This window comes from Eumetopias jubatus, unplaced genomic scaffold (genome assembly GCF_037043125.1).
Source record: "Eumetopias jubatus isolate StellerSeaLion01/CBP00866 unplaced genomic scaffold, mEumJub1_p1.0 scaffold_12, whole genome shotgun sequence".
Classification (NCBI taxonomy): Eukaryota; Metazoa; Chordata; class Mammalia; order Carnivora; family Otariidae; genus Eumetopias; species Eumetopias jubatus.
In genome coordinates this window covers 5288610-5315611 of record NW_028274818.1, presented here as the reverse complement: position 1 = coordinate 5315611, position 27002 = coordinate 5288610, and the positions used below count along the sequence as shown (strand labels likewise).

At 39.5% G+C, this 27002-nt stretch overlaps 1 protein-coding gene across 2 annotated transcripts in view; it reads right to left on the bottom strand.

The window, feature by feature from the left end:
• SLAMF7 (SLAM family member 7) overlaps nt 1-7043 on the bottom strand; it is a 28708-nt gene extending 21665 nt beyond the window's left edge. For both annotated transcript variants that reach the window (XR_003607236.2, XM_028090970.2), the window contains exon 1: nt 6949-7043. Coding sequence is in view for 1 of the 2 variants with exons in the window: in XM_028090970.2 (XP_027946771.1) it covers nt 6949-7000 (52 nt within the window). In the remaining variant the exon portion in view is untranslated. The remainder of the gene's footprint in view (nt 1-6948) is intronic.
• Between the last annotated feature and the right edge of the window lie 19959 nt (nt 7044-27002).

Below are 27002 nucleotides of genomic sequence, written 5' to 3'. Positions count from 1 at the left end.
TTAATTCCATCATGGAAAGCACAAAAAAAGAAGAAACAAGGAAAATCTTTTTAAGTCATTTCTACACCCAACATAGGGCTCAAACTCACAACGCTGAGATCAAGAGTCACATGCTCCCCCAACAGAGCCAGCCAGGTGCCCCAGGAAAATCTTTTTAAACTCTAACAAAGCAACAAGCTATAGGCTCCTGACAGTTGTATTATAATGAGGCAGCTGCTGGGCTGCACTATGACTTTTGTAGGCTGTATTCACTTTTGCCTTGGTCCTTCATCCATAAAAAATATTAAAAACTATATTTTATGACTGCATTGGTAAAAAATGAATGTAATGCCAGCTGCATTCATTATTACATATTAATTATTATTATTATATTTATTTTTCTTCTGATTCTGAAAGAAATTTGAACTATTGTGGGCCCCGGACATTGTGTCTAATTGGCTCTGTGCGGCTGACCAAGCATCCAGGTTCTCTTTCATGTCAAAGCTTGATTTGTTATCATATATTTTTAATTGAAATATAGTTGACATACAATAATTATATTGGTTTTAGGTGTACAACATAGTAGTTCAACAATTCTATACATTATGCAGTGTTCACCATGATGAGTGTAGCCACCATACTAAGTTATTACAACGTTATTGACTCTATTCCCCGTGCTGTACTTTTCATCTCTGTGACTTATTTCTCTCATAGCTGGAGGTTTGTACCTCTTCAACCTCTTCACCTATTTCACTCATCCCCTCACCCCTTCTTCCGTCTGGCAACCACCAGTTTGCTTTCTGTATTTATGAGTCTGTTTGTTTCTTTGTTTTAGATTCCACATATGAATAAAATCATATGGTATTTGTCTTTCTCTGCCTGACTTATTTCACTTAGCATAATACCCCCTGGGTCCATCCACGTTGTTGGAAATGGCAAGATTTTATTCCTTGTGATGGCTGCGTAATATTCCATTGTGTATATACACCACATCTTCTTTATCCCTTCATCTATTGAGAGACATGTGGGCTGCTTCCAAATATTGGCTATTATAAATAATGCTGCAATAAACACAGGGGTGCATATATCTTTTTGAATTACTGTCTTTGTTTACTTTGGGTAAATATCCAGTGGTGGAAATACTGGATCATAGGGTATTTCTATTTTTAACTTTTTGAGAAAACTGTGTGCTGTTTTCCACAGTGGCTACACCAATTTACATTCCCACCAACAGTGTGCTAGGATTGCCTTTTCTCCATACCCTTGCCACCACTTGTTACAGTCTTTTTGATATTAACCATTCTGACTGGTATGAGCTGATATCTCATTGTGGTTGATTTGCATTTCCCTGATAATGAGTGATGTTGAGCATCTTTTCATGTGTTTGCTGGTCATCTGTATGTCTTCTTTGGAAAAGCGTCTCTGGTTCTCTGTCCAGTTTTAATTGGATTATTTGGGTTTTTTGGTGTTGAGTCTTACCATCATATTTTCTATCACCCTGGCACTGATGCAACTCATTCCCCTTCTAGCAAGAGACAGATTCCTGTACTGGCTTACCCAGATATCTAAAATTGCTTCACTAGAGATTTATTCCTATAGTCCCTGTTAAAACTCAACTACTCCGGGGCACCTGGGTGGCTCAGTCGTTAAGTGTCTGCCTTTGGCTCAGGTCATGATCCCAGGGTCCTGGGATTGAGCCCCACATCGGACTCCCTGCTCCACGGGAAGCCTGCTTCTCCTCCCACTCCCCCTGCTTGTTTTCCCTCTCTCACTGTGTCTCTCTCTGTCAAATAAATAAATAAAATCTTTAAAAAAAACCCAAAACTCAACTACTCCAGAAATAGTTCCCAATATAGTTACTATGCATTAGGGTTGATTCTGTGCCAAACATTTATTGTAAAGATTATGCCTAATACCTAAAGCAATCCTGAAAACTAGGAATTTTGATCCTTTTACACAGGGATCAGCAACCTATATAGTCCACGGGACAAATGTGGCCTGCTGCCTATTTTGGTAAATCAAATTTTATTTGGACACAGCCAGCCATGTTCTTTTTTTTTTATTTTTAAGATTTTATTTATTTATTTATTTTAGAAAGAGCAAGAGAGCTGGGATAGGGATGAACAGAGGGGGAGGGAGAGGGACAAGCAGACTCCGTGCTGAGTGCAGAGCCTGTTGCGGGGCTCTATCCCATAATGACCTGAGTTGAAACCAAGAATAGAATGCCCAACCAACTGAGCCAGCCAGGTGCCCCAGGACACAGCCATGTTCTTTCATGTACATATTATCTATTGATGCTTTTCCACTACAAATGCTGAGTTGAGTAGTTGCAACAGAGATTATATTGCCTGCAAAGACTAAAACATTTACTATTTGACCCTTTACAGCAAAAGTTTGTTAACTCCTGATTTGATGAGAAAACTGAGATTCAAAAAAACCTAAATAACTTGTCCAAAGGCACAAAGTTAGTAAGTGATGATTTGAGGATTTAACTCAATGTCACTCTCTCTCCGGAGCCTGGGGTCTTTCCACTATGGCTCAATTTGAAGGCCCTGGAGCTTTGTGCTGGCTCCAGCCCTCTCCCTCACTCCCTTTCAGCAGTGAGGGCTCAGGTGTCAATCCTGAAGCCCTTGTGTCTCACAGAATCCAATTTCCTCTTCATGTCCTTTGGTGACCTTTTTCTTTCTTTCTTTCTTTTTCTTTTTCTTTCTTTCTTTCTTCTTTCTTTCTTTCTTTCTTTCTTTCTTTCTTTCTTTCTTTCTTTCTTTCTTTCTTTCTTTCTCTTTCTTTCTTTCTTTCTTTTTCTTTTTCTTTCTTTCTTTCTTTCTCTTTCTTTCTTTCTTTTTCTTTCTTTCTTTCTTCTTTCTTTCTTCTTTTTTAAAGATTTTATTTATTTATTTGATATATATAGAGAGAGCACAAGTAGGCAGAGAGGCAGACAGAGGGGCAGGCAGAGGCAGAGGAAGAAGCAGGCTCCCAGTTGAGCAGAGAGCCCGATGTGGGGCTCGATCCCAGGACCCTGGGATCATGACCTGAGCTGAAGGCAGATGCTTCACTGACTGAGCCATCCAGGAACCCGGAGATGACCTTCTTTTAAGCACAAGCTGCTCTACCAGTGCTTCAGAGAAAGGGAATCCTGATGTTATCAAATGTTGACCTAGTCCCTTGATTACAGTTTTGGGATTTTTTTTTAATTTAAAGATTTTTATCTATTTATTTGAAAGAGAGAGTGCACATGCCTGAGCAGGGGAAGGGGCAGAGGGAGAAGCAGGCTCCCGGCTGAGCAGGGAGCCAGATGCAGGGCTTGATCCCAGGACTCCGCAATCAAAACCAAGCCAAAGGTAGCTGCTTAACTGAGCCACCTGGGCGCCCCTACAGTTTTGGGATCTTAACTAACTTTTTTTGCTAAATTTGTCTCCAAAAGTACTGGCTTCTCCTCCTGGGTAAATGTCTTTTGGGGGGCTGATTCCTGTTTTCGAACATTTCTGCCTCCTCACCCCTATCAGTCAGTGCATATATATTTTGGATCCCTCAAGTCTTTATTAAATCATTCTGTTAAATAATCTGATTTTTCAAAAAGCTGCTCCCCTGCATCCCTAAATACTAAAGCAGGATGGTTTCCAGTTGCTCTGTCTTTGACAATTTCAACGGTGTCAAAACAGTCCCAGTGCATGCTACAAAGTCAGTGTCAGTTTGAATTTTTGACTGATCATCTAACGTTTGCATCCTTTTACTTCAACAATAAGGTGAATATTTTGTAGTCAAATAAAGATTGGTTATTACTTGGCTCCAAATAGGTGCAACCCTGGATTTTCACACAAGGTTTGGGGGAGATGTTTAAATTGGGGAGGTGGCAAACTGCAAGGATATGACTTTAGTACTAAAGCATGTGTGCACACATTTAGACATGGGTAATCATTCTTTTCACTTCTGTAGACATGTGGCGCTATATTCTCTGGGTGAATGCCAAGACGGGTGAATTTTGTGTGAGGATATTAAAAAATGTCTCCAAATTCATTGCTTCTTGTTAGGATGAAGGTGGAAGATGACACAGTGCAAATTGTCAACACAAGCCTAGAGGGAGTATATTGTTTCTATCTTATATCTATAGGATGAATAGAGGGGTCATGAAAGAAGAAAGTAGCTCCATGCCATTCCTCAAGTGTGAGTTCAGACGATAAGGGGTGGGGTTAATGAGTCCTAGCCAGTTTTGTTTCCTCTTCTGTGGAAAGAGTTTCCCATAGTTGACTGTGAAAAGGGATCCAGAAACAAGAGACTTCTCTCAGCTATTCAAGGCTGACCTGAAGTTCCGCATTCTGTGATGGCTTTTCCACCCGCAGCAGTCTTATCGAGTTTTACCTTGCCTATGTAGGTCATGTTTTCTTAATTCAGTCATTCTTTCCTCTAGCAAGAATTTATTTAGTTCCATATTTGTGCCACACACTGTCTAGGAGCTGAGGATATAACTAAGGAGGGATACAATCCTGACCCTTGTACTCATGGAGTTAGGAGATAGCCATTAAATAAGTGGCTGTATGTGTTATGAAAGGGGATGTAGTAGGCACTTGGGGAACCTACAATACAGAGATTGAATGTGATCTGTAAGATTGAAAGACTCTAGAGAATGAGTGGCTACTAACACCTACCTACAAGGCCTAGGAGGATTGGACCCCATGAAACTCATCTACCTTCCCACCTAGATCAGTGTAGTGAATGTCCTAACTTGCCTTTTCTGCATCCACTTCATCCTTTCCTCATTTTATAGCAGCCAAGTGTGTCAGGTAAGACTGACAGGAGCCCAGTTCAAGTGGTAGCCTTCCTCATGGTAATTAGTTCAGCAGTATCACATGACCTGGGTTGACTTATCTGGGAAACCCCAGGGTTTTGCTCCAAGCGCAAGATGACCATATGATGCTGTGGGAAGATATGAAGCCGGGGACCACTTGCTATCACCAGACAAGCAACCAGGTCTCCTCCCTTACCTGACCCCCAGTTTCCTTTGTACCTCACATTTTTGTTTGTGCTTTATCCTTCTCTCTGCCCATCCAAATCATATTCAAGATCCATAAAACCTAGGTCAAAGCCCTTCCCTGAAAAGTCTCCACCTCTTTCACCACACCTACCCCCTGAAATTCCACCACAAATGTCACTTCTTTTTCCACTTTAAATTCCCCAAAAGGAGTTATTCTCCTGGGTGATGATTGGACATACCATTTGTAGACCAGTAACTGGTCTACAGGCATTAGGTTCCAGATTACCTGGTGTTGGCTCTGGGGTTGCACCCAGGGAGGGGCAGGGATGGCCTCTCCTGCCAGGCAGCATGGAACAGTGTAAAGAGGTAGTGCTCTGGCCTAACTGGGAGTCAGAAGACCTGGGTTCATTCTGGTTCCTCCGTAATAAGTAACAAACACTTGGTATCACTCCTTAGCTCATAAACTGGTTTAATGGGCATCATGTTTTTATCCTCAGAGTAACTCCATGAGATAGAGGTTAATTAAACTCCATTTTATGGATGAGGACACTGGGGCTCCAGTGTCCTCCCAGAGATGCTGAATGATTTCCCCAAAGTCCCAAATTGGGAAGTGGTAGATGTGGGATGAGAAGCTGGTTGGTTCTTTTGTGTCGGAGGCCTGCATTCTTTCTACTACTGCCTTGCTATTTACCACTTTGAGTTATAGCGTTGAGTTGAGGGAGAGTCTCAACTCTCAAAGAGAAAAATAACCTTTATTTGCGAGGACTTGGGGTGGATGAAAGGTGAATATGGATTTGAAAGCATTTTGAGAAGTACAGAGCCCCTCTACCACACAGTAGGAGGTGGGAGGGAAGGGCGAGGAGCCGTGTTATGAAACAGGCCTTGAGAAGGCTTCTCATTTTTAATTCTCATTTCCTCAAGGATGGCTAGAAGTGAGAAACAGATTTCTCAAAACTTCTCTGGATGGCTTCTCAGCAGGATGAGCTTTTCAGAAGGTGTTCTGGAACCTAATGCCTATAGACCATTCACTGGCTAATTCACAGCAAAACACTATGTCCAGTTACCATGCATGGTGAGATCTCCTGCGGCAAGCATTCCCTGCCAACTTGCCTTTGGAGGTGGAGGGTGCTGGAGCAGGAGACCCTCTGTCTTCTGTCCTGGCCAAGACTCAGATATTTTGGAATCAAAAGAGTCAACCCTAAGATGCCCTTCATAACAGGAAGGTAAACAGCTCCTCCCCTTTGCCACCTCCTTTTCCTCTGGGTTATCACCTCCTCCCTTTCACCTGCTCCCCCCACAAGACTCAAGAGTTGAGTGGAAGGAAGGAGCTATATTAAGAGAAAGGGACGTCATCAATACAGCCAGAATTAAGGGATGGTACCAAGGAGAAGCTGGTTTAGCTCACAGCTACAGTGTGAGCTGGTTTTCTAAGTAGAGACTGATTGAATTGTTCAGTTAAGAGAGAAAATTCAAATGTTTCCTTCTGCTAATATCGTTGTCATGCATAACCATTTAAAATATTTTTCTAAATATTTTCTAGTACACTTCTAAACATATACTTATAAATATGTTTAAGTAGAAATATTTAAAATGTATATTTATAAATAAATAAATATACACCTGTATGATCTCATTTTGATCTTAAAGTTGCCCTCAAAGGGAAGGAGGGCTAAGTCCCGGGGAAGATAAAATTCTTTATTTAATTCATGACAGAATCTGGATTAGAACACAGGTCATTCTACTACCCAACACCCCTTCTTTCAGCCCTTCTTTCCCTGAGACAGTCAGAAGGGGAGGCTGTCCCCAGATTCATTCTTTCTCCTCTCCTTCTAGTTTCTTCCTGTTCTCTGATTTAGAAATCACAGATTACACAAATATATTAAATGAAGTAGCAGAGCTTCCTGAGTTGGGCCAGAGTCCCAGAGTGGACCCAGAAGCCTAGAGGTTTACCTCAGGATGGAGAAGGCAGTCAGGAGAACAGGAGAATCTGGACTCACCTGTGAGCTGGCAGAGAAGGATGAGGATGAAGCATGCTGGGGGACCAAGCATGTTGTTCTCTGGATGTCAGTCACTAAAACGAACTACTTCCTTCTTGCAGTACTCACATCTCTTCCCCAGCTAGCATGTGTAAAAGTAGGAGGGGTCATGAAATGCAAAGTGAGAATGAACTGTCTATAATTGTTTCCAATCTCACGTATTAATTGTAGGTGGTCAATAAAGGATGGAAAAATGAATTGAACCCCAAAGGTGATGAAGCCCCCCATTTTACAGATAAGGAAACATTGGCTCAGAGATGCTAGGAATTGATCAAGGCCATATGGTCATTCTTTTCTGCTACGTTATATGACCTCTCAGATACTCAGAACACAGGAAATGGAAAGAAATTGAAGATTAGAAGGAGGAAAAAAGGGTGGCACTAAGGATAATAATAATATTTACTGAGTTTTGCTAAGTGGCAGGAGTACATGCATTCTTTTATCTGTTCCTCTTAACAACCCTGTGAGATACTACCATAATTCTTGTTTTCCAGATGAGAAAATGAAGGCTTAGAGTATATTACAGCAAAATTAAAAGTTATTTTAATTAAAAAAAAAACAGTATGAGAGGCAAAGAGTCAAGCCAATTAGTGGGAAATGATATTTATAATACATTTATTCCATAAGAATCTTATATCCATAATACATAAAGAAGTCTTACGTATCAATAAGAATTAGGCAGACAACACAATGGACAAGAGATTGAAATAGGTACTTCATAAAAAAAGATATCCAAATGGCAAATAAAGAGAAATCACTAAGAAAATGATGTCAATAGGAATAGCTAAAAGGTCAATCGAGGCACTAAAATGAATTCAAAAATAAATTCTAAAAATAATTTTTAAGAAGAAAAGGAGAAACGGTGACACAAAAAAAAGTAAGCAGAAAACATAATAAAATGGCATATCTAAATTCAACTATATCAGTAATTACACTAAGCATAAGTAGACTAAACACTCCAATTAAAAAGCAAAGATTTTTAAATTAATAAGAAGACAAAACCAAATTAATGCTGTCTACAAGAGGTGAGCTTACAAATAAAGACACAGTTGGGCTGAAAGTAAATGGATGGATACAGACATAACATTCAGCCACTAGGCATAAGAAGGCTAGACTAGCTCTATTGATACCAGATAAAGTAGACTTTAGGACAAAGTGATAAAGATGGGCATTTCATAATGACAAAGGATCAATTTATTAGGAAGACATAACAATCATAAATGTGTATCACTAGTAATCAGAGATCTTCAAAATACAAAAAGCAAAAAATTTCTCTGGGATAAATGCCCAGGAATATGACTGCTGGGTCATATGGTAAATGTATGTTTAATTTCTTAAGAAACTGTCAAAATATTTTCTAGAGTTGTAACATTTTACATTCCCACTAGTACTTTGTAACAGATTCAATTCTTCTATATCCTCATCAGCATTTGGTTTTGTTATTATATTTTATTTTCATAGTTTTAATAGGTGTGTAGTAATATCTTATCGTGGTTTTAATTTGCATTTCCTAAAAGCTGATGATGATGAACACTTTTTCACGTGCTTATTTGCATTCACATATCCTCGTGAAACATCTATTCATGTCTTTTGTCTGTTACATAATCAGATTCTTTGTTTTTTTTTTTTACTGTTGAGTTTTGAGAGTTCTTTATGTATTCTAGATACAGTCCTTTGTTAGATAAGTTGTTTGCAAATATTTTCTCTTTGTCTGTAACGTCTTTTTTTGTCTTCTTTTTTTCTTTTTTAAAGTTTTTATTTATTTATTTGACAGAGAGATGAGAGCACAAGTAGGCAGAGTGGCAGGCAGAGGGAGAGGGAGAAGCAGACTCCCCGCTGAGCAGGGAGCTGGACACAGGACTTGATCCCAGGACTGTGGGATCATGACCTGAGCCGAAGGCAGACACCCAACCGACTGAGCCACCCAGGTGCCCCCTTTTTTCGTCTTAATAGGGTCTTTTGCAGAGTAAGATTTTAAATTTTGGTCAAGTTCAATTATCAATTTGTTTTTTTTTTTTATGGATTGTGCTTTTGGTGTCATGTCTAAACACATTTAACTGGTCCTAGGTTTCACAGGTTTTCTCCTACATTTTTTTCTAAAAATTTTATGGTTTTATACTTTATGTTGAAATCTCTGATCCACTTTGAGTTAATTTTTGTGTGATGTGTGAAGTTTAGGTTGAGGTTCATTTTTTGCCTGCAGATGTCCAAATGTTCCAGCACTACATATTGAAAAGATTATCCTTCCTATATTTAACTGATTTTGCAATTTACTCAAAAATCATTTGGCCATACTTGCATGGGTATATCCTGGGGTTATCTATTAATTTACATGATGTAATTATTGATATATTAGGGCTTAGGTCTGCCATTTTATTATTTATTATTTCTTTGTTTCTTCTTTGCTATTGTTGTTGTTGTTCTTCTGTTTTACTTTCCTAACCATTCTGTGGGCTACTTGAATATTTTTTTATAATTCCATTTTGATTTATCTATATCTTGAGTGTATCTGTTTGAACAGTTTTTTTTGTTTTGTTTTGTTTTTAGAGAAAGAGAAAGCGAGGAGGGGAGGGGCAGAAGGAGAGGGAGAGAGAATCCCAAGCAGGCTCCACTCCCAGTGTGGAGCCCAATGGGGCTTGATCCCATAACACTTAGATCATGACCTGAACCAAAATCAAGAGTTGGACGCTTAACCAACTGAGCTACCCAGATGCCCCTCTTTGAACAGATTTTTAAATGGCTGCTCTATGCATTATATTATACATATATAAATTATGGTCTACTGGTGTTCACATTTTACCAGTTCAACTGAAGGGGAAAACCTTACCTGTACTAGATTCCTTTACTATAGTTTCTTAATAACTTACCTTAAATATATCTTCTATATACATTGAGACCCATGTAAGGTAATGTTATAGTTTTTGCTTCAATTGTCAAATATAATTTAGAAAACTCAAGAGGAGAAGGATAGTCCATTATATTTATCCATATTTTTACTCTTTCCATTGCTCTTTCTTCATTCTTAATGTTCCAAGTTTCCTTCTTTCATCATCTTTTTCTATTACAAGATACTTCTTTGACCATTCTTTTAGGATAGGTCTGCTAGTGATAAATTCTGTTAGTTCTCCTTCACCCGAGAATGTCTTGATTTCACCTTCCTTTCCTGGTTGAATTCTAGGTTGGCAGTTCTTTCCTTTAACATTTGAGAAATGGTTATACCTCTCTTCCTGACCTCCATGGTTTCTGATGAGAAATCTGCAGTAATTCAAATTGTTTCCCCCTGTAGCCAATGTATTGTTTTTCTCTAGCTGTTTTCAAGATTTTTTTTTCTTTGTTAGTTTTCAGCTGATTGATTACAATGTATCTTGGTATGTATTTCTTTGAATTTCTCTTGTTTGCAGTTCACTCAGTTTGTTGAATGTGTAAGTTTATGCCTTTTGTCAAGTTTGGGGAAATTTCAATACTTCTTTAAATACTGTTTTTTGGTCCCACATTCTTATTTTTTCTCCTCTCCTTCTGGGACTCTGATGACATAAGTGTTAGATTTTTTGTTATTACCCTATAGAGCTCTGAATCTTTGTTAATTTTTTTTTCAGTCTATTTTCTCTCTGTTTCAGATTGGGCGTTTTCTATTTTCAAGTACACTGATTGTTTCTTTTATCATCTCTGTTTTGCCCATCAAGTGAGTTTTACATTTCAGTTATTGCATTATTCATTTCTAAAATTTCCCTTTGGCTCTTTATATCTTCTATTCTTTTGCTAAGACTTTCTCGTGCTTTCATTTTTTGTGTTTCCAGTGCGTTCACAGTTACTTGTTGAAGCATTTTCATAATGGTTGCTTTAAAAATTTTTGTCAGATAATTCTGACATCTGTCATATTGATTTTGGTGCCTATTGATTGCTTTTTTTTTTCATTCACACTGATATTTTTCTGGCTCTTGGTATGATGAGTGATTTTTGACACTGTGGTTGTGGGGAGGGTGAACTTGTTGCCACTGTGTGCTTGTGAAAATCCACTAGTCCTTCCTCAACACCACCCCAAGCAAGAAGGAGTAGTACCTCATCATTTCATGGTGGAGGTGGAAATTCAGTCTCCCCACTCAGCCTCTTCCAATGTGACTCCAGTGGGGAGGGGGAGGGATTCTTCCTTACTGACGAGGGAGAGTGGAGGTCTAGATTTGCCACTTGGCCTTTGCTGATAGAAAGGGGTCCTACACTTTTCCAGTGTTATTTGGCTGGAAGAGTGTGGTTATTTTCTAAATGCTTCTGTCTTGCTAGGCTGCGTATTTTCAAGTTCTTTGCCAAGAGAAAGTAGATTTTTCTTGGGATTGGCATTTCTGGGTTACTGTCTTGTCTAACACACAACCCAGGATATATAGGTGACAAAAAGAAAACCCAAGGAACTAACTTGTCATTCCTTGGATCTAGAGGTCCCCAGTTGGCCTTTTTTCTCTTCAGCTTTTAGAATTATCTTGTGGTTGTGTTTTATATATAATGTCCAGTATTTTTAACTATACTTAGTGGGAAAAAGAAAGAGAAATGCGTCTACTTCATCTTTTCTGGAATGAGGAGTGTGATCATGCGTTTTTATATCTTTTCTCTCTTCTGACTCCGTTGAAATAATGGTGAAATCCTTAAAAGGGATTTTTTGTTAATTGGTGAAATGAATCCAACATAGATAACTTTTTTTATCTAACTTGAAAAACACAGTGACAATAGATGAAACATCTTCAAATGTATTAAAGTCTATAGCCTTGCTGAAAATTAAGATAACAATTTCTGTGAATGCGAAACTGTGCAGAAACCCACAATACATGAGGAGAAGGGAGTGTATATGTATCTAAAAGGAACCTTGATACCAAAATCATACAAAAACAGGAAAAGAAAATTATAGACCAGTATCACTTATGAGCATAGTTGCAAAGATCCTAAATGAAACATTAACAAATCAAACCCAGTGGTGTGTTAAAAATACATCACGATCAGATATCATTTATCCCAGGAATGTGAGAATGGCCAATATTGTAAACATTTATCAGTAATCCATCACATTGACTAAAGGCAACATAACATATGATCATTTCAGATGATGTAATAAAAGATTTGGTAAAATTTAATATTTACTCATAATTTTAAAAATTTGTAAAAAAAAAAAACTATAGCAAACATCACATGAAAATGCTGAGCCTTGAGAAGCAATTTTATCAAAGTAAGGAATAAGATAAGAATTGCTCCAGTTACTGCTACTATTCATTGATTAACTAGTGTCTTGGCCAAAGCAATGAGACAAGAAAAATGAATAAGATGTATGTGGATTAGAAAAGGAGAGACAAATTATCATTATTTTCTGATCATATCACTGCTGACATAGGAAATCCAAAAGAATCTGCAGACAAATTATGAGAATTAATAAGAGTAAACAAGGACTCCAGCAGATAACCATGTTTTTCTAACTTGGCTTACAGGTTGACACTTGTTTACTAATCTTGACCCAGTTTGATTAAGAGATAGAGAGATATTTTCCCCAAAGTTTTATTAGCAGAGTCAGGATGGAACACAAATATTGGACTTCAAGCCAGTGATTTTTCCATTGTGAGGTATCACCCATTTGTAAACCATGCTACTACCAATGTGGCAATGGTAGAGACAGTAGCTTTGAAATGTTGTGATTTTGATTGCTGACATTCTTGGCAAAAAGAATGAGGTTGGAGGGGAGGTGTTTTTTTGAAACCTACCCAGCCATGATTTTGAAGCAGATGCTTCATTCTTCATTTAATTTCCCTTTAGTGATTCCTGTCATGGCTTTCCTCATCCTAGAGATGACCAAGCCAAGGTTTCTGGGAAGATGGGGAAAATAAACTGTTCTGATATGGGAAAGGGCTAAATTGGGCAGAATGACATCAGTGAAAAATCCTGGGGCACCCCATCAAGACACATGTGGAGAGATACTGAAAAAGAAAGCATATGTTGAAACAGAAAGTAATTGCCTTTGTAACATGAAACATATCAGCAACATTTTTTAGTCATTTTCTCTTTTTAAAGACATTTTGGCCCATGAGGCCCCACTCTCTCTTGGTTCTTTCTTTCTTTCCTTTTTAAAAAATATTTTATTTAAATTCAATTAACATATAATGTATTATTGGTTTCAGAGGTAGAGGTCAGTGATTCATCACATTTAACTGGTCCTAGGTTTCACAGGTTTTCTCCTACATTTTTTTCTAAAAATTTTATGGTTTTATACTTTATGTTGAAATCTCTGATCCACTTTGAGTTAATTTTTGTGTGATGTGTGAAGTTTAGGTTGAGGTTCATTTTTTGCCTGCAGATGTCCAAATGTTCCAGCACTACATATTGAAAAGATTATCCTTCCTATATTTAACTGATTTTGCAATTTACTCAAAATTCATTTGGCCATACTTGCATGGGTATATCCTGGGGTTATCTATTAATTTACATGATGTAATTATTGATATATTAGGGCTTAAGTCTGCCATTTTATTATTTATTATTTCTTTGTTTCTTCTTTGTTATTGTTGTTGTTGTTCTTCTGTTTTACTTTCCTAACCATTCTGTGGGCTACTTGAATATTTTTTTATAATTCCATTTTGATTTATCTATATCTTGAGTGTATCTGTTTGAACAGTTTTTTTTGTTTTGTTTTGTTTTTAGAGAAAGAGAGAGCGAGGAGGGGAGGGGCAGAAGGAGAGGGAGAGAGAATCCCAAGCAGGCTCCACTCCCAGTGTGGAGCCCAATGGGGCTTGATCCCATAACACTTAGATCATGACCTGAACCAAAATCAAGAGTTGGACACTTAACCAACTGAGCTACCCAGTCTCAAAGTGAGAAACGTTTATTCGTCTAAACCATGACAGTTACAACTCATCTAATTTAAAAATATCTCTTTCAATAGTTATTTCTTTTTCAAAACACCTATAGATTATATTATGCAAAATGGCCGTAGAGCAAGCATAGCAGTCACTTTTCTTATGATGTGATTTTGCACTCAATTATCATTTAAATTTTTTTCTTTGTAAAATAACTAAGCATGACATTAAAATGTGAAATAGAGAACTTTAAACTTCAAGCTAAAAAATCTACAGGAACTTTTTGATATTTTTCTCACTAATACACTTTCATCACAATTTGATCATATTTTTGCACATCTTCAATAGAATGCTTTTTCTAACTCACTCTGAAATATCTAAATTAGTGTTAAAACATCCCCGGGAGGGCACATAACTGATAATTTAATACTTTGAGACTTCATAGAAACCAGTTGCGGTCCAATGAGAATATTACTTTCTCATTGGCTGGTGGCTTCCCTGCAACACAGCCATAGAGTCTACACACCTGTTGGCAGAGCTACACACCAAAATTCTCAAGCCCAGTGTGGGAACCTCGAGCACTTGCCCTTCCTCTTTGGGCCCTGGTTACTGCTCTGCTGTTGGTTGGACTCTGAGGATTGTCACGTCCTGTTAGATCAGTGAGCTTTGAATCTGTGACTACGCTTTCCTGTAACTGCCCCCAGTTTCTAAGAGTTACTTCTAAGTGGTCAGAGGTGAAAGAATTATTATCATGTCTCACATGTCTAGTGTATGTTCCAGTTTCTACACCTCTTAACCTACATTCTGTCTCTGGGTTTCATCAATCATGTGACATGTCCTTTGAGGAAGGAGGCTCTGGAAAGGAAGGCTAGCCCTTTTTTGTGCCCAGGACAGTGCTTGGTGTGACTAGACTCCCACACACTGACCCCAAACACCCAATAATCTATCCATCAAGTACAATGTATGGCAGAGAGCCCTAGACCACATCCCTGGTTGGCGCTCCTCACTTGTCATTAACGCAACTTGTATCACCCACTGTACTGTGTGTTGAAAATACAGTTGAAAGAAAATTGTCTGCCTTCAAATAAGCCATGCTCTGTTGGGAGAAATACATACATAAGACAATAATTATGATGCAGAGGCTAAGGACTGTGATGGGTAGAGTCTAAGCACTGAGTAGTTTTTAATGTAGGGTCTATCACTACACGTCATCTCACTCTTATGATTCATCGTTTCTTCACCCGTTAAGTTAAAATAAAACTGCCTTCTCTTACCTACCTCATGGGTTGTTGTGGGGGCAAAACTGTGGAATGGATGTGAAAGCACTTTGTAACTCTAAAGGGCAATACTGCCGTGACTACAAGACATGTGGGGTGGCAGTGGGAGGGGGTGGTCTTATGATAGCTGTCCTGTGCTGGGCTCCTGGAAGTTTCACTGGGTGTGGGAATTTATCCAGATGTCTAGTGCTCAGAGCCAGTCCTTGCTCAGTTCACAACTTTGGAAACGTGAAAAGTAGGACAGAAGAAAGGAGAGCAGAGAAGCCTTGGCTACCCCTGGTCTTGTGCCTGCACAAGTGGAAACTCCCTCAATCCTGAAGGACTGGAAAGGAATCTCTTTAGGCAGGGCCAGTCCCAGCCCCTCTCTCTGCTGGTCTTCCACTTCAGTATCTCAGAACATGCTTCTTCTCTGGGTCTAACCTCCATTTCTCCTGCTTTCACATATGATCATTTCCATTTGGTTGGAGGAGAAAACAACTACAAGCTTTCTCTAACATCTCTTCATTCAAACTTTTTGAGAAAATGGGACATGGGGGAGGAGGTGATGTAAGAAATGTCCAACATGCTCACAGTCCACCCATTGACCCATAAATTGTCCATATTCCTTGTCATTCACAGCAGAGTTGCCCTGCTCACCTCTGTCAGCATGACTCATGCCTCCCCCTCTCTCATTCTGGCAGTGTTGCCCAGTGAGTGGGCAAGAACACAGATGCTCCAGCCACATGGCCTACACTTGACTCCTAGTTCTGTCCTCCCTGTTTGGTCTTGAGCAAGGTGACTGATGCTTTATGCCTCCATTTCCTCACCTGGGAAATGAGATAACCATAGTTCTTAGTCCACAAGATTATAAGTATTAAATGAGATAACCTATATTAAGATGGCATAAAGACTGGGGCGCCTGGGTGGCTCAGTCGTTGAGCGTCTGCCTTCAGCTCGGGTCATGATCCCAGGGTCCTGGGATCAAGCCCCGCATCGGGCTCCCTGCTCCGCGGGAAGCCTGCTTCTCCCTCTCCCACTCCCCCTGCTTGTGTTCCCTCTCTCACTTTCTCTCTCTGTCAATTAAATAAATAAAATCTCTTTTAAAAATGGCATAAAGACTACCCTGTAGTAAGTCCTCAATAAACATTAGCTATTATTTTAATTAACTCACTTAAAACAGCTTCTAATCACTTGTAAAGAGGCAGCATAAATAAATGAAGTCCTAGTTCTAGACTTCAAGAGAGGAAAGCTGATAAGCCACATGCCTGGACTGTCTCTCCTCATGCCCTCTGCCCTGGCAGGCTCCTGGGAACCCAGACCCAGCACCACGCTGACTACTGCAGCCCCAGGTCCCCAGCCCATCCTAGTTCCAGGCCAACCCCTGCAGACCCAGACTTTAGACTGGCTCCTCTGGACCCAGGCTCTTGGCTTGCTCCAGACTGGTTCCCTCAGATGAACCTTCAGACCAGCTCCCAAGGCCCCAGGTTCTAGGCTAACCCCCATGGCCCTAGGCTCCAGGCTTACACTAGCTCCATGTCGTTCTGCATCGCCCCAGACTCTAGGCTGGGTTCCAAAAAACTGGCCCATCTCAGCATCTACCTGGTCCCTGTGGATCCATCCAGATGCCAGGCCCATCAAAGTTGTCTCCAATGCCTGGTTGGCTCCTGTGGTCCCAGGATCCAGGCCCAATACAGTGAACCCAAGCTTTAGGCCTGATCCATGGACTCAAGCACCAGTGTACCAGGCTTGCCCACATGCTGACCCAGGCACCATACTTCCCAGTCCAAGGACTTCAGCAGCAAACCCACCCAGGATCTCATGGTGAAGGTCTCTGCCTGCAGCAGTCAGTCTTTAAACTGGAAGGGGTGCCTACTTCCTCAAATGTGCAGGCACCAATGCAAAGCCACACAGATCGTGAATAATCAAGGGAACATGACACCAACAAAGGAAACTAATAAATCATCAATGGCTGACCCTGAAGAAATGGAGATTTATGAACTGTCTGACAAATAATTAGAATAATCTTCTCAAAGAAATTTGGTAAGCTATGAAAAAGCAGATAGATAATTAAATGAAATTTGGAACACAATGCATGAATAAATGAGAAATTAAACAACAACAAAAAATAGAAACCATAAGAAGACCCCTCAAAACATAAATCCTAGAATTGGATAATACAACAACTGAACTTCAGGAGTCAACAGAGAGCTCCAACATCAAGCTCAACCAGACAGAAGAATTAGTGAACTAGAAGGCAGGTTATGTGAATCATTCCATCAGAGGAGAACAAAGAAAAAAGAATGAAAATTGTGAAAGAAATCTACATGGATTATGGGATACCATTAAAAGAAACAATCTATGCATTACTGGGGAGACCCAGAAGGAGAAGAGTTGGAGAAAGGAGCAGAGAGCTTTTTAAAAGAAATAATGGCTGAGAACTCCCCAAATCTGGGGACAAATTTTGATGTCCAAGTTCATGAAGCTAATAGGTCATATACCTGTTGGCCATCCTTATGTCTTCTTTGGAAAAATGTTCATATCCTCTATCCGTTTTTAAACTGGAGTATTTGTGGGGTTTGCTTGTTTGTTTGTTATTGAGTTGTATGGGTTCCTTATATGTTTTGGATATTAACCCTTTATCAGAAAGATGGTTTGCAAATACTTTCTCTCATTCTGGAGAGTGTCTTTTCAATTAGTTGATTGTTTCGTCTGTTATGCAGACCCTTTGTTTGATGTAGCCCCACTTGTTTATTTTTGCGTTTGTTGCTTGTGGTTTTGGTGTTATATCCAAGAAAATCATTACCAAAACCTGTGTCAAAGAGCTTTTTCTTTATGTTTTCTTCAAGAAGTTTTACAGTTTCAGGTTTTATATTTAAGTCTTTAATCCATTTTGAGTTCATTTTTGTAAGTGGTGTAAGATAAAGAGTCCAATTTTATTCTTTTGCATGTAAATAACCAGTTTTTCCAGCACCATTTATTTATTTTATTTATTTATTTTTATATTTTATTTATTTATTTATTTGACACAGAGAGACACAGCGAGAGAGGGAACACAAGCGGGGGGGGGGAGTGGGAGAGGGAGAAGCAGGCTTCCCACGGAGCAGGGAGCCCGATGTGGGGCTCAATCCCAGGACCCTGGGATCATGACCTGAGCCGAAGGCAGACGCCTAATGACTGAGCCATCCAGGCACCCCCCCAGCACCATTTATTGAAGACTATATTTTCCCTACTGAGTATTTTTGCCTCCCTCGTCAAATATTAGTTGATCATATATCTGTGGATTTATTTCTGGGCTCTCAATTCTGTTCTGTTGGTCTGTTTTTTTTTATTTTTAAATATTTATTTACTTATTTCAGAGGGAGAGAGAGAGTGGTTGAGGGGCAAATGGAGACAGAAAGGGTGAGAGAATCTCTAGCAGACTCCCGCTGAGCGCAGAGCCTGACGCAGGGCTTGATCTCATGACCCTGAGACCATGACCTGAGCTAAAAGCAAGAGTCAGATGCTTAACTGACTGAGCCACCCAGGCGCCCCCTCTATGTGTCTGTTTTAATGTCAGTACCATACTATTTTGATTACTATAGCTTTGTAATAAAGTTTGAAATCAGGATGTGTGATGCCTCCAACTTTGTTCTCCTTTCTCAAGATTGCTACAGCTATTTGTGGGTTGATATGAATTTTTCTATTTCTGTAAAAATGCCACTGAAATCTGGATAGGGGTTGCATTGAATCTAGAAATGGCTTTGGGTTGGATGGACATTTTATCAATATGAATTTTTGTAAGCCATGAATACAGGATATCTTTCCATTTATGTGTGTCTTCTTCAATTTCTGTCATCAATGTCTTGTAATTTTCAGTATACAGATCTTTCCCCTCCTTGGTTAAATTTATTCCTAAATGTTTTGTTCTTTTTGATGCTATTGTAAATGGGATTGTTTTCTTTTTTTTTCAGATAGTTTGTTGTCAGTACATAGAAAAGCAATTGATTTTTGTGGGTTGATTTTGTTTCTTGCAAATTTAATGAATTCCTTTATTAGTTCTAACAGATTTTTGGTAGAGTCTTTAGAACAATTTAGCGATTTTACTTCTTCCTTTCAAATTGGATGATTTTATTTCTTCTTCTTGCCTAATGGTTCTGGCTAGGGCTTCCAGCGCTATATTGGATACTAGTGGTGAGAGCGGGTACACTTGTCTTTTTCCTGATGTTAGTGGGAAGCCTTCAATCTTTCACCGTTGAGTATAGTGATTTTGCCATATATGGCCTTTATTATACCTCATTTGTTGAGAGTTTTATCATGAAAAGATGTTGAATTTTTTTTTTTAAGGTTTTATTTATTTGTTTGACAGAGAGAGAGGGAAAGAGCACAAGCAAGGGGAGCGGCAGGCAGAGGGAGAGGGAGAAGCAGGCTCCCGGCTGAGCAGGGACCCTGATGTGGGGCTTGATCCCAGACCCCTGGGATCATGACTTGAGTCAAAGGCAGACATTTAACTGACTGAGCTACCCAGGTGCCCCAGAAAAGATGTTGAATTTTGTCAAAGGTTTTTTGCATCTACCGAGATGATTATATGATTTTTATCTTTCACTCTATTAATGTGATTTATCACATTTATTTGCATATGCAGAATATTCCCAGGGATAAATTCTGCTTCATCATGGTGTATGGTTCTTTTAATGTGTTGTTGAGTTTGGCGTGCCAGTATTTTGTTGAGAATCTTTGCATCCATATTCATCAGGGATATTGGCCTGTAGTTTTCTTTTCTTGTAGTGTCCTTATCTAGCTTTGGTATTATTATAAGGTTAGCCTCATAAAACAAGTTTAAGAATGTTCCTTTCTCTTCAATATTTTGGAAGAGTTTGATAAGGATTGGTATTAATTCTTTAAATGTTTGGTAGAATTCACCAGTGAAACTATCTGTTCCTGGTCTTTTCTTTGTTGAGAGGTTTTTGATTACCAATTTAATCTCCTTTCTCATTATGTGTCTGTTCAAATTTCCTATCTCTTCATGATTCAGTCTTCATAGGCTGCATGTTTTTAGGAATTTATCCATTTCTCCTAAGTTATCCAGTTTGTTGACATATAATTATTCATAGTAGTCTTTTATGATGCTTTGTATTTCTGTGGTGTCAGTTGTAATGTCTCCTCTTTCATTTCTGTTTTTATTTATTTGAGTCTTCTTTCTTTTTATCTTGGTCTAGGTGGTTTGCCAGTTTTGTTTATCTTAAAAGAAGATGCCACGTTTACTGGAACAGGAAAGAAATTTACTTCCTGAGGCTAGAACATCATGGTCAGAGTTATAAACACTTCTACTCAAATAATGGGAGCAGTGGAGGGTAACTAGGAGAATAATGTGATAACTGTGAATGCAATTTAATCCCCTCTAGTACATTCACAGAAAAGTAGAGAGCCATTGTTTTAACCCCTTTGTTATAAGTCCCCACCTCTGATGATTGAGCATGCCTGTAATTCTGGAAGGTCCCAAAGAGAAGGTGTTGGAACCTCTATCTACCCTCCCTCAACCTCCAGAGAGGAACCGTGAATGTCGACCACCTGTAAAGTTAGGGCCAGTCCCTAGAAACTCCCTTATTTCTGACAAGTTTCTAATTGCAAGTTCAGGGGCTTCCCAAAACCACATTCAATTTTGATAATTCACTAGGAGTCACAGAATTTACTAAAAGCTATTATACTCATGGTTATGGTTTATTACAGGGAAAAGATACAGATTAAAATCAAAGGAAGAGATGCACAGGGCAGTGTTCAGAAGGGTTCCAAATGCAGAACTTGAGTTGTCCTCTGCCCATTGAGTCATAGGCAACATTAATTCATCTCGACAATGATGTGTGACAATACACATGGAGTATTGTCAGTCGGGGAAGCCTACCCAAGTCTTGGTGTCCAGAGTCGGTATTGGGGCTTCATCATTTAGGCACCCATATAGCTGATTTCAATTTTCAGCCCTTCAGGAAGTTGAGCTTATACATATGACCCAAAGCCTCCACTCTGAATCACATGGTCACTATTTAATTGGTGCAAGGTGCCCTAGCAAATAAAGACACTTCTATTGGGCTTGATATTCCAAGGGTTTAGAGATTACCTCCCAGACTTGGAAGGAAATGATCCTTGGACTGGCTTTCTTCTTAGAGAGATAAAGCCATGTAGGTCAGACAGGAGTGAGGGTGGAGTGAAGGCTGTCTTGAGACTCATTCTCTTGTGAGGGAGCAGTATGTTCAGCAGGTAAATGGTGGTGATCCCCACAGTTAGACAACTGAAAGACAACAGTGTCTATCTCCTAAAGTCCCTTCAAGGAATAATAATATGTGTTAAGCCCCTTGTCTAAAGTCTGACTCAGGAGCTAATTAAATAGTAGTTCTTTCCCTCAACATTGTCATATCCTGTAATTTTTCCACAGTCTTCCTTATCCTCTACCTTTTTGGAATAACTAATGATATTCTTTGCAGTTTGATTGTTTGGCATTCAGAACACATTGTCTTGTAGAATGTGACCATGTCAGACTGTATCATCTACTTTCCTGTTCTTACAAGGACATTAGTTGTGCTAAATGAGCATGCATGTACTCAACACTAACATATTTTCCCATTTTAGAGTTGGGGACATGCAATGGGCTGGAACTTGTGAACAAATTAATTCTGAATGGTTTTTAGGTTTGTCAAGTTTGAGGAAATGTACTCAAAGAGTACTCTCATAGAGCCAATTACCAGATAGTCACAGTCTACCATCCATGCCAAGGAAAAAGATATTATCACATCTGGCCACATCCATGGGCTGATCACTTTCCAAATGTTATCTGAGTTTTGCTATGTTCCAAGGGTATACATCAGGCATGATAAGACATAAAACTATATTTGTTCTTTCAGTTACAATAAAAAGTGACCATATAAGTTGAATAAATTACCACTGATGTATGTAAATACACAAATGGTGATCAGATTGCCAGAAAAGATTGGATCCCTTATCCAGTCAGAAGAGAAAGAAGGTAGAGAGAGAGCCAAGAAGAGAAAGATGGCCAAGATATTTTGGGGAAGGGCATCTTCTAAGCAAGAGCATTAAGGTCCAAATTGCAGGGCGCCTGGGTGGCTCAGTTGGTTGAGCAACTGCCTTTGGCTTGGGTCATGATCCCAGACTCCTGGGACCAAGTCCCGCATCGGGCTCCTGGCTCAGCGGGACTGCCTGCTTCTCCCTCTGACCCTCTCCCCTCTCATGCTGTTTCTCACTCTCTCTCTCTCTCTCAAATAAATAAAATCTTAAAAAAAAAAAAGGTCCAAATTGCACCCACACCACATAGAAGGAAAAGATAAATGGGCTGTGAGTGGGAAGAACCCATTCTTCCTCCCATGTCTTCCCTTTATATTCACAGTGTTACCACACTCAACTCTTCTGATAGCAGGTATGTGGGCATTTCCCCTACACCAACCAATTCTCTGTGGTACCAGCCATGTGTCCTATAATTAAATTCCACTCTGACACTAATTGGAGTTAGTCCAGGCCCCACAGGTTAAAAGGCTCAGCTCCATGAGAATTCTCCCTACTTCAGATTTTGTTTTAGACTGAGCCAAGATTGGATGTTTGGAATTTTAGCCAATTCTAAGTAGTAGGTCCTTAGGTTATCCACAATTTCTGTCCAGCTTGTTTACAAATTGGAGGTTCCGATGACCTTTCCCCATGGATTCGGTTATTTGCTAGAACAAATCCCAGAATTCAGGGAAACTCTTACTTACATGTTTACCAGTTTATTGTATAATAAAGGATATGATAAAGGATATAGATGAGTAGCCAGGTGAAGAGATAGATTGAGCAAGGTCTGGGAAGGTCTTGACCCCTTGCAGTTGGGGTGTGTCGCTAACCTAGAAGCGCCTGGAACCCCATAATAGTGGGATTTTTATGGAGGCTTTATCATGTAGGCATAATCAATTATTAATTCCATTTCCAGCCTCTTTCCTATCTCTGGAAAATGGGGGATGGGGCTGAAAATTCCAAACATCCAATCTTGGCTCAGTCTAAAACAAAACTCCAGATTTCTCAGTTTCCACAGTCTAAGAAGGGAACCACAGCTTGAGTGATGTCTTTTTGATATTGTCACTGGAAGGTCTAGATTGCTTCGTTCAGATGTCTAATACCTTTGATTTGGCAGGGATCTTTGGATTTAAGGGAGAAGAGAACATTACAAAAATTAGTTTCCCTACATAACAATATGTTGGTGCCAAGTGGCTAACATGTGTTAATATTAGGGAATCTCTCTTCTTGGGAACCAAGAGCTCTTTCAACTAGGGAACTAGAAGGGAAAGCTGTTTTCCCCCATTCCAATCTGCTTCTTTGACCTTCTACTAGTGACATTTTCACCTCACCCTGACCCCAAAATAATGAAGCATGTTAACAACACAGCTTTAAAAGAACTTAAAACAAAACTGTCTTTTTGTGAAACTTAATGAAAAACAGAATTTCGAACAGTTCAGTCACAGAATTTTCCACATATCAAAACCACACATACCTCATGTAAAATCTTCAGCCCTTCATCCTCCTGTGCCTGGTCTGTTCGGCATCTCCTTGGCAGGTACTTCTACGATTTCAGCATCAGATTTTGGGGATCTCCTCTCCTTTCTTTGGAGATCTCCTCTCAAGCCTTTCTGGCTTGGTTTCTGGCTTTGTAGGATGGGGTTTAGCAGCCACACTGTGGTCCTTCTCTGTAGTCTATCTTGGTTTTCTTACCAAGAACCTTGCTTTTGGGTGTGGTGGGGGTGATGGTAGGACACCAATGTGGGGTGGGGATGGAGGGAGGGAGGCAGGAGATGGGCTAGATGGGTAATGGGGATTAAGGAGGGTACCTGTTAGGATGAACACTGGGTGTGGTATGTAAGTGATGAATCACTAAATTCTACTCCTGAAACCAATATTTCACTATATGTTAACTAACTAGAATTTAGATAAAAATTTGAAAAAAAAAAACCCCACATAAAAATCTAGAAGAAAATAAAAAAAAATAAAAATAAAAAACAATGTTGTTTAGATTTCACGTACCCACTTCTTCACATCTCATTTATTTCTGAATCAGTGAAAATTGAGATTTTTCTCTCATGATTCATTTGAAAGTGATGATTTATTAAATCCAATGGAGACCTTATTCCTTTTGAATATATGGTAAAAATGAGAATAGGAACACAGAATATGAATGTTTATTGTAAAAAATCAAATAATATAGGGTAAAAGCTTTACTCAAATTTCCCACCCCATCCCTGAGTTAGACACTAGTTTCCAGTTTTATGTAAATTATTTCAAATTTTTTTGTATTCATATAAACTATATAACACACAACTCTCTCCACATTCACAGATTTTAACAAAAACAGGAGTCTATCATAGGTATATGGCTACAATTTTTTTCCTCAGCAATATATCATAGACATTCCTTTTAGATCAATATTCTGTTCTGTCTCATTCTGTATTATGGCTCCATATTTTCCCAAGAATGTGTTTATACCATAATTTTTCATCCAGCCTCCTATTGGTTGGTATTTGTTATTTCCAACTTCTCTCATTATAAATTATGTTGTAATGAACATCATTTTATGTTTCATTTATCCTTGTGCCATTGTGCCAGTATGTTTGTATATAGATTATTACAAGTAGAACGAAGTACCAAGGGTATTAGATAGTTAAAATTTTGACAGGAAACACCAAATTTCCCTCCAAAAAGATTGCACAATTTATATTCCCATAAACAGTGTATCTGGTTTCCTCTAATTCTTTCATCACTGGAATCTAACAAATTATTTTTTTCCATAGGTAATATTATCATTTTCTGTTTATTTCCATTTCCCTGATTCCTAGAATGAACATGCATTTTTCTTGTATATTGGGCATTTCCTTATTCTCATTCTGTAATTTACTCATTTGTATACTTTGCAATAGACAAGTCTCCATAACTGTATTCAATTTCATTTCTGCAGCATTTGATGTTGTGAATACCTCAGTTCTTCGAATTTTTCTCATTTCCTATTAACTTCCTTTAAAGTGCTCTAAATTTCTTCCCAGTTTTCTAGCAAAACTTTGTAAATGCCTCTTCCTTTACCATTCCTTAAATATTGGTATTACCAGGGTGTTATTCAATGAAAGTTTGTGTCTGGGGTTGTTCCATCCCCACCCCCCCACGCCCCATTCACATGTTGAAACTTAATCCCTCATGTGATGGTATTGGGAGCTGGGGCTTTTAGGAGATGGTTGGGTCATGAGGGGGGAGTCCTCATGAATGGGATTAGCGTCCTTTAAAAGAGGCCCCAGAGATCCTTCCACCTCACAAAGGCCCAGACCATCTATGAACGAGTGAGTGGGCTCTCACCAGATACTCAATCCCTGGTGCCTTGATCTTGGACTTTCTAGTCTCCTGAATGTGAGAAATAAATGTTTGTTGTTCAAGCCTCCCAGTCTTTGGTATTTTTGTTAGAATAGCCTGAATGGGCTAAGATGTGGTGGGATTTCCTGCCCAATCCCCTTTTGACTTTACATATTCTTCCCAAGAGAGATCCTTCCTGTACATGTATGACTTCAACAACAATTTGTGTGCTGACCATTCATATATGGCACATATGTGGTACATAGCTCAGGTCTCTTTCTTGAGCCCCAGATCCACAGATTCGAGTCTGTTTCAGACATCTTAATCTTAACATATCCCATACTGAGATTACCCTCATGTCCCCAACCACTGATTTGGTCACCCAAGCCAGTGAGCAGGCTCTTCCTTTTCCCATTTTCACCTCCCCCATACAAAACCAAGTATCGAGCCGAGGTCTGCTGATTCTGATTTATTCCTGTCACTTCTCCACTGCTGCCGCTGCTGCTGCTGGACCTTCATTATTGTGTAGCTGGATTCTTGTAGTGTCTTGCTTCTAGTCTCATCCTCCTCTTCGTCAGCTTTCTCTCTAACCTGTGGAATGAAGCATATCACCCATCTGCTCAAAATCCTTTACATACCTCCCCTTGAAAGGGGTCAGGCTGAAATCCAAACTCCTAACTGCACACACCAAAGCCTTAGGGCTGGACTTGGTTTCCTTTCCCTTCCTTTTATTTCAGTCACACAAAATACCCTCAGTTTCCTGAACTAGCCAAGTTCTCCAGCTTCTCAGATGTTATCATGTTCATCTTCCTTACGTAACACACTTCCCTTACTCTTGAAAGGAGTCATACCTATTCATTGTCTTCCAGCAGCCTCCCATGACCACAGTTTGTGTTGGGTGGTCCTTCCATGTGGCCCCATAATTCCCCATTTCACAACCACATTTTAACACAAGACTATGAGCCATGTAAGAGCAGGCAAGAGTGTAGTTTTCATTTCTACATCTTCAGATATGATGTAGAGCTTATGAAATACCTAATAGATATTGGGAAGGAGGAGAAAGGAGAAGGGGAGAGGAGACTCTGGCCTCTGCTTCCCCGAAAATGGCTCTTACCAAGATTAAGGTCACTAGTGACCACACAATTACTAAATGCAACGGATAGCTTTTCCCCTAAGCGGCCTGAGGTGATCTCTGAAAATGTTTGTTATTCACTTGACCCAGAAAACCCTACAAAATCATGCAAATCAAGAGGCTCAAATCTTCATGTTCACTTGAAGAACACACATGAAGCTGCCCAGGCTGTCAAGGGTATGCCAATCTGAAAAGCCACCAAGTATCTGAAGGATGTCACTTTGCAAAAGCAATGTGTGCTACACTTTGCTGCTGCAATGGTGGAGTTAGGAGGTGTGCCCAGGCCAAACAGTGGGGCTGGACACAGGGTCGGTGGCCCAAAAAGAGTGCTAAATTTTACTGCACACGCTTAAAAACACAGTGAATAATGCTGAACTTAAGGGTTTAGATGTAGATTCTCTGGTCATTGAGCACATCCAGGTGAACAAAGCCCCCAAGATGTGGCGCAGAACTTACAGGGCT